The sequence below is a fragment of the Prionailurus bengalensis genome, chromosome C1 (assembly GCF_016509475.1).
Source record: "Prionailurus bengalensis isolate Pbe53 chromosome C1, Fcat_Pben_1.1_paternal_pri, whole genome shotgun sequence".
Classification (NCBI taxonomy): Eukaryota; Metazoa; Chordata; class Mammalia; order Carnivora; family Felidae; genus Prionailurus; species Prionailurus bengalensis.
The window spans coordinates 80,126,457-80,140,311 of NC_057345.1; the positions used below are offsets into that span (position 1 = coordinate 80,126,457).

Genomic DNA, 13,855 nt, shown 5'->3' on the forward strand with positions numbered 1-13,855 from the left:
CACTCAATAAGCTGGGCAAGCAGACAGGAAACCTAGATTCAGGTAATACCCAGCTGACGATGGATAATGTTTACATGCATTACCAGCTGGGTGTTTTCCTCAAACCCTCTAAAGCAGACTTGCCGTGGAACCTCAAGACCAGTCCATTCACTTCCACCCCAGCGTTGTAGAATCCTGCCGTGACTAGCACTTCTGGGACAACTCTCACAGAAGCTCACACAGAGACAGGAAGCTACGCAGGCACAAAGGAGGTCTAAATAGCAGATGACGCACACCGGGGAGACGAGTGAATTCAGTCTGTGATAAGCATGTTTGCACTTTATTTTCTCCTTAAAAATCACACACACACACACACACACACACACACACACACACACACACACACAGAAGCAGATCCATTGAAAACGAGAGTGATGTCCAGTCAGTGCCACTAGGAGGGTAGGCTGGGGTTCTACTTCTGCTGGCTGGATGAAAAGGGTTTCACATTTGTTTGACCGGGTCGGTTTTACCGTCAGGTGTTCCAGGTGAGCAAGTCAGTCTTGGTTTCTCTCTGAAAGAGTCCGCTTTGGAGTCCGCTGCCTGGCCTGCATGTGTTTGTTTCTGCTGCTGAGCTGGTCTGGTCAGATGACCACATGGCAAAGGCTCCCGCATTTCCAGCTGCCCGCGGTTTCTTTCCGGCCATAGCGAATGAGTGGTGTGGAGATCAGACCTGTGGAGGAGGTCAGATGGACTCTTGTCATCCTGGATTTTTGAAGAGATGGCACATTGGCTTTTAGACTTTAAAAGTTAAACATCTGTCAATCAATTGCTGAAGGAAGCTTCGTTGAGGACAGTGGTTCTGTCAGATCACCAACGTACGGGCCATGCTTGTTTCCTTGTCTGCGAAAAGGTTGGACCAGATGACCCCCAGGTCCCTCTGGCTCTACAGTGTAGACATTACAAAGACTCATGCCATATGTGTGCACATGTTTACCTCTTAGAGGGAAGCTACACCCTCTGTGCAGTTTCCAAAGGCTGTCATGGTATCTTTTGGTTTGTTTTTAGCCTAAAAACGTTACCATGCTCTTCTTGTCTTGAAAACCAAGAATCATAACTTAGGTAATTCATGAGGTACAGAATTCCCTTTGTGTAGTTCCTACAGAGGTGGCTCCTAGGAAGCATGAAAATCTGACAGGGGCATGGAAAGGTGGGAGAAATTGAAGCTGGGGTTAGGATAGCAGGCTCCAAATCAAAGTCAGGCATTATGTCCAGCTCCTAGAGAATTGGACACCTTTTTAACTGCAGAGACATGGTGTCTGGTTAGAAGGTACAGGTTGAACTCCTATACCAGTTCTGGGGGGGTGGGTGGGAGTGTCAGTAAGGAGGGGGTTGGATGTAGGCCTACCCAAATCTGGACAAAATGTGGTTTATTAATTCTCTGGTTTAAAAATCACACATCCTCTTAAGAAGATGATTAATCTAGTATTAAGGGCTAAGAACATGCTTTGAGGTAGGGCAAAGATCCCAGTCAAGGTTGACAGTACTTCAGAAACTAATTGATAAGGATATGAGTTATACATGGAAACTCTTTAACAATGTGTAAGATTAAGGATCAGACTCACCACCAGAAAAAAAAAATCCAATTAAAAAATGGCCAGAGGACCTGAAAAGACATTTTCCAAAGAAGACATACAAATGGCCATCAGACATATGAAAAGATGCTCAACATCACTCAACATCAGGGAAATACAAATCAAAACCACAATGAGATGTCACCTTATCCTAGTCAAAATGGCTAGTATCGAAAAGATAAGAAATAACAAGTGTTGGTGAGGATGTGGAGAAAAGGAAACCCTCATGCACTGTTGGTGGGAATATAAATTGGTGCAGCCACTATGGAAAACACTGTGGAAAACAGAAATACCATATGATCCAGTAATTCCACTTCTGGGTATTTACCCAAAGAAAACAAAAACACTAACTCACAGGGATACATGCACTCCTCTGTTTATTGCAGCATTATTTACAATAGCCAAGATATGGAAGCAGCCCAAGTGTCCACTGAGAGATGAATGGATAAAGATGTGGTATATTGTGGTAAGCATAGCATAAGGTATAGAGAAGTTGAATTATTATGTTGTATACCTGAAACATAACATTGTGTGTCAACTATACTCAAATAAAAAAACTAAAGAAAAAGATGTGACACACACACACACACACACACACACACACACACACTGCAATATAATTCAGCCATAAAAGAATGAAATCTTGCCATTCATGACAACATGGATGGACCTAGAGGCTATGATGGTAACTGAAATAAGACAGAAAGACAGATACCATGTGATTTCACTTATATGTGTAATCTAAAAATCAAAACAAATAAGTCAGAAACACTCATAAATACAGAGAATAAACTGGCGGTTACCAGAGGGAGGGGTGAGGGGCATGGATGAAATAGGTAAAGATGATAAAGACGTACAAACTTCCAGTTATAAATAAGTCATGGGGATGAAAAGTATGGCATAGGGAATATAGTCAATAATATTGTAACAATGTTGTATGGTGACTATCATGAGCATTTGTAATGAATATAATTGCCAAATCACTACAGTTTTACAACATTTTATGTTGTACACCTGAAAGTAATATTGTATGTCAATTACATTTCAGTTAAAAAAATTGCATACCAAAAAAAAAAAAAAAAAAAGAATAAGGGTCAGGAACTCGTCTGAGTTGTTCCTGATTCTGGAAACACATGTGATGGTCACTCAATTATAAACCGTAGTTCACTGATCATCTATCTACTAGTTTTCTGTCAAAACCTTGACCCTTACTTGTTTCCATAAAACAGATTGTGACCCTCTATAAACCTCATCCCAAAAGATATTTTCCAGTACTGAGTACTTTAAGAACTCAAAACATCCTTGATAAGTAGTCACACTGCTCTGAAGATAATGAAATGTTGGTGTGGTCCTTGCTCACAAATTGGGGCTGGGAAGCCACCAGCCTGCTGAATTTCGTCAGTCTGTGCTCTCACATTTGTTTGGAGGCAAGTGGTGAATGTTTACTAGAACTTATTGAGAGACATGACCTTTTTCTTGTTTGTAAGAGACATTAAGGGAAATTATTTTAAAGTAGTACAATGTAAACAAGAATGTAGTTACTATTGGTTTCGTGACATTTATTTACATACAATGTTATACAAGAGGATTTTTGCAAACCTTTATAAAGGTAATATATCATTAAGTCAGACTTAGGGTTTAAGTCACAAATTTATTATAAAAATGTGCCAATTTAATAAATGTGTTGCAGTAGGTTTTCTAATATTTGTATACTAAAATGTGGCAGACAAAATAGAAAAATGGTCACATCCAAGAAGAGGGACAATTTTGGAATTAAATGCTGCAGATCACAGACAATCAGCAGCCCCTACCTGGCCTAGGGATGACCTGGTTTTAGCCTTTTAAGAGAAAGTATACTGGGTGGTGGTGGGGAGACCATTGCCAGTTCTAAGAAATACTTTTGCTGCCCAGTGATGTATTTTAAGTTATAAAAGATATTCATAACCGGAAATGGCATTCAAAGAATAATTTTCTACAGGTGTAAACATCAAGTATAAGATTTATAAATGAGGAAGAGTGGCCAGAAAATATTAGCAGAACTATCATTACCTGGACAGATGCCTTTATTTAGGCCTTTCTGGGTCCTCTAGGGAGATGGGGTGGGGGCAAGGTTAACCTTGTCAAGTAGCTATTAGATCTCTACTGGTCAAGAGCAAAGGGAAAAATTCATTGCAAGCATGGCCTTGAAAAGAAGTGTTTCAATCCATGGCAAGATTTGTGTGGTTTTTGCAATTAAGAAGCCTGTGGGAGGAATGAGAATTTTATAGGAAATAAGGTTTTGCACATCTTTACTTGTTGTAAAACTGCTTTGATTTTATTCTCCAGGTAAGTTTGGATAGAATGGCTGAATTAATTTGTCCTTTTAAAATCCCAGGCTTGGGATGCCTGGCTGGCTCAGTTGGTAGAGCATAAGACTCTCAATCTCAGGGTCCTGAGTTCATGCCCCATGTTGGGCATGGACCCTCCTTAAAAAAAAAAAATTCCCAGGCTTCAGCCAAGGCACTTGGATCCTGGTGCCTCCTGCAGTACTTTGCTCTCTCTCTCTTTCTGGCAACTGGGATGAGGTGGACATGCTCCTTACATGGATCACCATGCCAGGAGAGGCTCTTGGAAGCACCTAACCCAAAGATTATCACAGGCCAGGACATACCTTCTATTGCTTCTTCCTCCACCATCTTGATACATTTTTTAAATTAATTATTTTTTAAGTAATCTCTACACCCAACATAGAGCTCAAACTCACAACCCCAAGGTCAAGAGTAGCATGCTCCACTGACTGAGTCAGCCAGGGGCCCCTTGACATTTTTATAAAGAACAAAGAGCCCTCTTCCTAAAACAGACAATCTTTGCTCTAACCAACTATGTCCACCATTGAAATGGAGTGTCAATTAATTTCCTTCCTTTGAAACTCAAACATATGACCAAAAACATAAATGTCAAGTATCCCAACAACCCAAGCATTTAAATATTCTCTATTTTCCCTGCGTCATATTTCCAAAATCCAAGTTTTTTCACTATAAGCAAAAACATACGGGAAAATTCTTTTCAAAAACGCTCTCCCACACCACCCAGATGGCTCCCTGATTACAAAAGGAAACTACACAACCACTGACTGAACAGGCCTTAGCTCAGAACTGGTGGGGAGTGGCAGGGATGTGGTGATGTGGTGTGGGTGGAGTTCTCTGTGGGAGGCGTATCTGGGCCTTGGGGTCCCTCAGGCCCAGTGGACCAGTCCCCAAGCTGAGGATGTGCCTCAAACAGTGAACTAGGAGAGAGTGACAGGAGTACCTTGGCTTGTCGGCTTGCTCCAGCAGCTCGAGGGTGCAAAGGGAGGTCATGAATTTCAGTGTGCTGTTTAGCAAAATTCACAAATACCTAGAAGAAAGAGTAGGAGAGAAAGAGTAGGTAGATGTTTCCAGAAGAATGGTATCTGCCACCCATCACTTCCTTTCTCTTTTCCCAGTTAATATACAGCCCTGCTAGAGCAGCCATGTTCCGCAGGAGAGGTAGCCTAGCCACGAGTGCCCAGGATCTGGCTGGTTTCTTAGAATTCTGAGCTAAGCCAAAGGAATTCCTGAGGGAGGATTCAAAGGCCTCAGGGCAGATTCTCAGCTAGCAACTATCCTCCTAAACCTCTAAAGAAACTGAAAACAAAAAACAAAAACAAAAGCAGGAGTCTGATCTCTTCTCCCTTCTGTTCTTTATTCATTGTGCACTATGGCTAGGACTCTCTCTCCTGCCTTCATCCACTGGCAAGAAGCTGGGGAGCCAGCTCCTCAAAGGGGAAATGGAGACTTGCCTATTCCCATTGCTTTATTAAACAGTCTTAAGGATGTTTATTTAAAAAAATAGCAACAACAAAACCCTCAGAAACCACGCAAATGTCCAAATGGATGAATGGATAAACAAAACGTGGTATGTACATACAATGGAACATGACTCAGCCTTTAAAAGAAGGCTGACACGTACTACAACATGGATGAACTGGAGGACATGATGTTAAGTGAAATAAACTAGAGGCCAAAGGACAACTGTACGGTTCCACTTACACGAGGTAGGTGGAGTAGTCAACAGAAAGTAGAACGGTGGTTAACAGTGGCTGGTGGCGGGGAGCAGTTAATGGGGAATTATTGTCTAATGGATAGAGTCTCAGTTTGAGAAGATAAAAGATTTCTGGAGATGGATGGTGGTGATCCAGTTTACAATAATGTGACTGTACTTAATGCCACTGAATTGTACATTTAAGAATGGTATACTTTGCCATAATAAAAAAAAAAGTGATCACATTAAAAACCCTGACATACTGCACACAGGTTTATCAAAAATCACTGAATTGAACACTTTGAATGGGTGCATTTAAATGTATGTAAATTAAGCATCAGTAAAATTGATTTGAAAAGATAACAAAAGCTATCACCACAAGCCAGGAAGGATGAAATAAAGTCATAGTATAGTGGGGAAGGATGATGTAAAGTCAGTGAAATTTGCTTATATTTCTAACATATTTCTAACATATTGTTAGAAAACAATTTCTGATCTACCAAGATTTACTCTAATGGACAGAGGAACCATAGTGTTAAAAATCAGGCATGCCGTGCTCCCTATCATGTGGCTTCCAGCCCAGCCTGTGCATCAGTTCTGTACATGGTACCCCTCAGGCAACTTGCCTGGTCCAGTGTGGTCTGCGTGACTGAGTACTCCTCGATGAGCAGGCTGTCCTTGTGGGAGATGAGCAACCGGAAGATCCGGGCCAGGGAGGAGGAGGAGACCTGGAACTGGAGCATGTTGTAGTGTCTCTCCCTCTGCACGCTGCCCGGGAAATTCCCCTGGAAGAACTGCTCCACTGGATTCAGGTCCGGAAGCAAGTCTTCCTTAGGGGATTTGATTTTCATTGTGACAATGTAGCCATCTCCAAACCTAGGGGATACACGTGGCGGCATGGCACAGGCATGTTAGTGGCTGGGTCTAAGACAATTCCAAAATAAGGAATAGATAAATCAAAAATACTGGGGATTAAAGGCCCAAACAACAGACCTTGTGTGTATGTTTAAAACTAATAGGAAGAAAAAAACAATGACAGTTCCTGGAGAGATAGATTGATACTAGTTTTTAGAGGTCTAAATGTCTGTGTGGTGAAGTAAGTCACCAGACCTGTGACACAGATGTTCCTTGCTCCCTTCCCTCCCACATCCCTGCTGAAGTCAAAGTGGTTTGAGCCCCTTGGGGAGATCACAACCTACACATGAAGGAATATGGGGCTAGTGTGTACTCAGTGATAGAAATGCTGGCTGGTCCTTCTAAGGGATCTCCAGGAGGGAACAGAGACTTAGGAAGGCAGCACTTCCCTGTGGAAGCTTCCAGAAAAAATGAAGCTGCTAGGGTCAGAACTATCAGTGCTTCTCTCTTCCCCTCACCAGGTGAACTGGTCACCCACATATGAAAAAAGACTGGTCCACCAGGGAGTGTGGCTAGCTGGCTTCCCTACATGCTCATGTCAGGGTATACTGTGTCAGTTCTAATTTATTTCAATGCTCCCTGCATGACCAAGGGTTGTTCCCTTCTACAATAAAATACCTTTCCATTCAGCTCCAGAAAACTGACGGTCTCTCCACATTGGAAACATTCCCCTCTCACCTGTTCTCCCATGAGGACAGTGAGGAGTGAGAGGGAAAGGGGTAGGGAATCCATTGTGTCTCCTGCATTTGGGCCCAGGAAGCTATGACACGGGTCTGGTGGCCTCATATGCTGATGTCCCCCTAGATATATTTGTGCAGTGACCTAGCTGTCATTGCTCAAGGAGCCAAACACCCAAAAGCAGTGAATCTACTAGACCTTGCTGTCAATGGCTTATCTGCCCTGATGCATATGAAGGATGATGTGTCCTGTGCAACAGTCCCAGGGGTACATCAAAACTAAGCATCTTGGCCTAGATAAGGTGGGTTATGTACTGTTCCTTTACCAACTAGCACACTGACTTTTATATTCTGGGCTCTTACAAAGTGTTTGTTAAATAAATGAGTGGTAACTATAAATCTACCCTTCCTAGTTTTTAAAGCATATCAGAATGCAAGGAAGCATGGCATTATTATAATAATCTTATTTTAACTGATTGTTGGCTTTGGCACACAAACTATTATTCATAATACATTATATCTAGTAGTTTACAATTTGTAGGGACAGGGTAATCCTACTGAAGATTATTGGCATTGTTAGTTTGTCATATGCTACATTGTTACTTCTCAAGCCCCAAAGCATACACGTGTCAGAAAGGAAAACTGATTCCCAGGCCATTTGGTCCCCTAACCATCCCTATGTTGGTCATGGATTCTTATTCAATTGATCATGAGTGCTGGATCCATGGGGATAAGTGGTGGGATAATGAGGCAGTGGTAGTGACCCTCCCTCATCTCAGCCAGGCTCTGTATGCCCCAATCAGATCCCCATCTGGAGACTCATGGAACCCTCAACCACAGGCAATTAGCCCAACACAGACGAGTTTCTTTCAGCACAGCAGCTTTCTCTGTTGCTGTGGAACAAGGACCATACCATACCTCTGACTGTGGGATAAAGGCAGCAGGACCCTCCCAAGTGTCAGCAGAGAGCACAGGGCCTGGCTGACTCCCCTCTACTCCCAAGAAAGGTAACAAAGGCAATCCGCTAGCATATCCTTACTTGTACTTGAGGTGCTGAATGGTGCCCAGACACTGAAAGGTGCCTTTTACCATGATGGCCAGCCGGGTACACAGAGCCTCACATTCTTCCATGCTGTGGGGCAGGAGAGAGGAAGTAAGAAGTAGGGAGGACTCCTGTCTGCCTGACTGCTCCATCCCAGCCCCTGGGAATCTCTTGCCTGTGGGATGTGAGGACCACAGCTCTCCCTTCTCTGATGATGCTCACGATGATGTTCCACAACATGCGGCGTGCCTGGGGATCCATGCCCGTGGTGGGCTCATCCTGTGGGGAGACAGAGAGGGCAGTGAGCTAGGCTTGGAGCCAGCCTCTCCTGGTTATTGCACCCTGCTTGGTTGACTCTCTCTGAGCAGCTGTGCTCTCTGGCACACAATGGGCAAAGTGCCTCCCCAGTGGGCAAGACTTGGGGAATCTAGGCTTTGGATATGGAAGACAGAAGATGAACCAGGAGAATAAAGAGAAATTATGATACCCATTGGCCCATTTCAGCCCATGAATGGGTTAAAGTTGATTAAGGCAATGGGAGAATGATATTAAAAATTTAAAAAAAGCAACAACCCTACACATACATTTACAAGGAGGCAGAGAGATAGCCCAGGTGACTTTTATGAGTCACCTCCCAGTCCTGAGACTCCTGCCCTCATATACCCCAGACCACATGGGCACAAGGGCCTTCAGTCTGGTACAGATCCAGTGAGAATCACATGACCCTTTGATCTAGGCCAATGCTCCTGCCCACTTTGTATCCCAAACAGACCTCCTCAGTAGTAATTCCTGACCGGAGGGACTGAACTTCCCTGCTGTAAGCCTGTGGGCCCACAAGAGAGTTCCCAGGGACTCACAGTAAGAATATGTTGTGACTCCAGTTTCCCCCAAGAGTTGTGAATCAAACACTGGGTTGATTTGTTCAAAACAAGCAGTATAGGAAACCGTCTAGATGAAAAGAGACCATAGCAGTTTCTAAGTCTACTGCCCCAAACACAGAGATGCAGCACTTATTTTAAGCCCTTGGGCTCATCTGTCCTTGCAGGTCCTGGTGGTCCTTACCAGCAGCACCAGAGGCGGGCAGCCTATCAGTGCAATGGCTGTGGAGAGTTTCCGCTTATTGCCTCCACTATAGGTGCCAACCAGGCGGTCTGCATAAAGAGACAGGCCCAGGCTCTGAATACTCCAGTTTGTCACCTAGGGAAGAGAAAGAGATCCCATTTGGAAAAGATATACAATCAAACACATCAAACCTCCACCAATTCAAAGTCTTGGGCTCCCAGATCTCACACCTTCAGGATAGACCCAGCTAGGCTGAAACAAGGCCACCTGCTGGCTCATGTGGTGGTTCATGGGCTTCAGGAGCCAGATGTCTCCCTTCCACACTGTGCCTGACATCACAGTGTGGCTTGGTGTAGCCCCCTGAGAAATGACCTTCAGCCTTGTGAAGAGCAAGACTATGCTTCTCACCCAGTGTCCCAGACTATGGCTAGAGTGGAAGACTCCTAGGATCTCAGACCTGTTGCTTCCATCCTTCAACCGGGTCACACTTGAAGTCTCATGCATCTAATATATACTTATCGAGCAACTACTATGAGTCAGGCACTAGAGAATAATGGTGAACACAGCCATTGTTGTTGTACTCACAGGGTGGAGGATGACACACAATCAAAATAAACAAGAAACGAAAGGTTGTAATAGGGCTTTGAGGAAAATCAACAGGAAAAAATGATTAAGAAAACAGTGTGAGCGTGTGTGTGTATGAATGTGCACAGGAAGAAAACTAGAGAAGTCTCTGGAGACAAGGCCACCATGCTTCTGCCTTCTGTGCTTATAACTCTGCCTGGAATGTTCTTCCCCTAGATATCCACGTGACTCCCTCTGTCACCTCTTTTAGGTCTTCACTAAGAGGTCACTTCCTCTGTAATGCTTGCCCTGGGCCACCCTATTTAAAAGTGCAATTCCTCCCCCCAATAATTCTTTCCGACTTTATTTTTCCCTTACCGGCTTTTCACTTTCAAATGTACTGTGTATTTTATTTACTTATCTATTTATTATCTGTCCCACTAGAATGTAAGCTTCACTTTTAACTTATTTGGAATAGTTTCCAACTTACAGAAATGTTTAAAAATAAGAATAATACAAAAACACTCATAAACACTTTACTCTCTTTTCTTTCCTCTTTCCCTCTCTTATACACACAACACACACACACACACACATGCACACACGATTTTTTCGGAGCCATTTAAGGTAGTTACATATCGTGGCCCTTTACTCCTAAATACTTCAGTGTCTACTTCCTAAGAAGAGGAATACTCTTACATAACCTCAGTATAGTTAGTTATCAATGTCAGTAAATTTAACATTGTTATGATATTTTCATCTGATCTACCCTTCATAGTCTGGTTCTGTCAGCTGGCCCAATAATGTCCTTCATGGCATTATTCTCTTTTCAGTATAGGATCTAGTGTCCTATTACTCAGTCACTCTGTCTACTTAGCTCTTGTGGTCAGAACATTTCCATAGCCTTTGTCTTTTAGACTTTGATACTTTTGAAGGGTACAGCCCCTGTATTTTTTTTTTTAATAGAATGTTCCTTTAGAGTTTGTCTGGTATTTTCTCATGATAATATTCAGGTTACACATTCCCAATCAGAATATTATGGAGGTGAAGCTGTGTCCTTCCCAGAGTATCACCTCTAGGGGTAGAAATGTCCAGGTGCCCCTCACAGGGGATGTTGATTTTGAACACCCAATTAAGATGTTGTGTAATTTCTCCATTGTAAAATTATTATGCTTCCCCCTCACAACCAATAAACAATCTGTAGAGATAATTTTAATATATACAAATATCTTCCTTCTCAAAAAAGTTTCCTCTAGATTTAGCAGCCATTGATGATTCTTGTACAGTTGAATCTTTATTATGATCACTGCAAAATGATTTTTCCAACTCTAGAATTTCTTCCACACTAACCAGTTGGCTCTAAGCATTTGAGTGTAGGCAGAAACTATCCCCTTTTCTCTTGTTTATCTATTTAACAGTATGGAGTTATGAATTCCCATGGTTCTCCCAATGTTTTATACTTTGTCACGGTATTTAATTATTTTGACGCTCAAATTGTACCATATTTGGCTATTGGGAGCCCCTTTGAGATGGTTCCTATGTGGCTATGACATGATTCTTTTTTTTTTTTTTTTTTTTTAAGCAGTTTACTTTCTGGTATAATAAGATGTTCCAAGCTCATTTTATACCTACATTTTCCCAGCCCTGGAATTTGTCATTTGTCTGAGGAGTTATGGTTCCTGTTATTGGGGAATGAGATTAGACACCAAAATTTGGGCTTTAAGTGTACTCACTGCTACTAGAGTATTTCTGCTTCTTGGCCCTTTCAGAGGACAGATATATACATACACAAACACGCACATGTGTATGTATACACATTTATATGCATATGTATAATATACACAAGCCCATATGCATGCATGCACAAACACATGCATATCAATATTTCATGAGTTGACAGAGATATTTTAATTCCAACCCAACACCACAGGGTTCTTTCTTGCTTTCCCCCTTTCCATATTTGTAGGTCTTTTCTTACACAGTGAGAACTCTGGCTTCAAACAACATTAACACATTTATTCATTTACTTAATCCAGTAACACATCTAAAAATGTTTCAGAATTGCTTTGTTCATGACACCATAAAAAAACAAATCAACTAAAAAGAGCTTGGAATTTGTCTGTAGTTCTTTCCCTCTGCTCTGCCTGCCCAAGGCTGAGGAAATATAGTCAGATACTGTGCCCTCAGTTATTTGTAGTTCTTTTCCTCCCCTTCTGTATGGTTATGATACTTACTTCAAATAAAATTGGATTAATTTGTTTCTATTTGCTTTCAGAGTCAGAATTTTCTTTTTGTTTTTATTAATTTAGTTTTATTTTATTAATACATAGAACACTAACATGCTTCCAAGAGTCAAAACCATACAAAAATATATCCTGAGAGAAGTGTTATTCCCTCCCATTTCCATTTTACCCCATTTCCCTATTGTTAGTTACCAAATTCATTGTGTTCTAGGCCTATCATTCCTGTATTTGTATTTGTAAAGCTAAGCAGACATATGTCTGCTTTCTTGGTTTTCCTACTTTCTTACATTAAAAAGTAGCATCCTACAGCCCATTGTAATAGTGTCTTAATGTATGGAGTTGACAAATCACTGCTATACACCTGAAACTAATATAATATTGTATGTCAACTATACTTCAATAGAAAATAGTGGGAGAAAAAAAGTAGAATTCTACATGTGCTCTTTTACCCTTTGCTTTTTTCACTTAAAAATATCTCTTGGGGGGCACCTGGGTGGCTCTGTCGGTTGAGCGTCCGACTTTGGCTCAGGTCATGATCTCACGGGCTGTGAGTTCGAGCCCCGTGTCAGGCTCTGGGCTGACAGCTCAGAGCTTGGAGCCTGCTTTGGAGTCTGTGTCTCCCTCTCCCTCTGCCCCTCCCCCACTTGCACTCTGTCTCTCTCTCAAAATAATAAATACATATTAAAAAATTTTTAAAAATATCTCTTGGAAATAACTGCATTATCAGTTCACAGAGATTTTCTCTCTCTGTGCATGCGTGTGTGTATGTGTGTAACAGCTGCATAAGATGTATTCAACCAATCTCCTATGCCTGAATGTTTAGGTAATTTCTAATGTTTTAATTTTTTGTGACTACTAGTACAATGAATAACTTTGTGCATATGAATTTTGCGCTGTGGGAGGTATATATCTGGGGTAAGATATATATTTTGTTAGATATGAAGGCAGGGATTTTCTTGTTTTGTTTACTGCCATACCCCCATTTCCTATAACAGTATTTGGCACATAGTAGACACACAGTAAGCATTTGTTGAATGGATAGCATGCTCTCACTTTCCCACGTCCAAATAAATGCACTCTCACGAAACAGGTTTAGGGTTTACCAAACTTCTGAGTAGCCAAAAGAAACCATTTTTTACCCTTTCGATTTCATCTGCTGGTACACCTCGAAGACGAGCATAAAGATAAAGATGTTCTCGCCCTGTGAGCTGGTCATCGACTGCATCAAACTGAGGACAGTAGCCCATACTTTGATGGACATCAGATATGTTGGTTAAAATACTGCAAGAAGAAAAGGCAGTTAGCAAGTTTCCTTCATAGAGGGGGTGACCAGAGAACTGGGGCTGGAGAGCTTCTGCCTGTGAGATAAGCAAGCTACCTCTTCTGCTTTGCTTCAGAAATGTGCGCAACATTTACAAATCAAAGCAGAAGCCCTTTGGTTAGGAACTGATGAACTCTGGAATTCTGAGCTTTGAATCCAATAGATCTTTTCAAGTTTCTCTGTCTAGGATAAACTGAATATCTCTTACCCAAAATCAGCTTTACTTTTGGAGTGGGTCACCTCACATGTGGGTTTAAAAACAAAGGGAAGATCAAGTGTTAGAAAACGTCAGTGATTTTTGATCCCTTTCAAACATTTGGGAAATACAGAAGATGCATGCTTCTGAAAGGAAGTAAACTTGATCCATCTTTGTCTATTGG

General features: G+C 41.9%; 1 protein-coding gene and 1 non-coding gene across 4 annotated transcripts in view; one reads left to right on the top strand and one right to left on the bottom strand.

Annotated features, from left to right (window-relative positions):
- Window positions 1-291: 291 nt before the first annotated feature.
- Window positions 292-13,855, bottom strand: part of ABCA4 (ATP binding cassette subfamily A member 4) — a 131,702-nt gene continuing 118,138 nt past the window's right edge. For 2 of the 3 annotated variants that reach the window (XM_043575610.1, XM_043575611.1), the window contains 7 exons: window positions 13,294-13,435; window positions 9,348-9,482; window positions 8,461-8,564; window positions 8,283-8,375; window positions 6,278-6,527; window positions 4,899-4,985; window positions 292-709 (listed from right to left, as the gene is read on the bottom strand). In XM_043575610.1, coding sequence (XP_043431545.1) covers window positions 704-709; window positions 4,899-4,985; window positions 6,278-6,527; window positions 8,283-8,375; window positions 8,461-8,564; window positions 9,348-9,482; window positions 13,294-13,435 — 817 coding nt within the window. In that variant the 3' untranslated portion in view covers window positions 292-703. Of the gene's footprint in view, window positions 710-3,143; window positions 4,986-6,277; window positions 6,528-8,282; window positions 8,376-8,460; window positions 8,565-9,347; window positions 9,483-13,293; window positions 13,436-13,855 lie in introns of those variants that run through there. The other variant, XM_043575609.1, reaches the window with a different exon arrangement.
- Window positions 3,994-4,066, top strand: TRNAE-CUC. The gene has a single exon. It is a non-coding gene; the product is annotated as a tRNA-Glu (tRNA).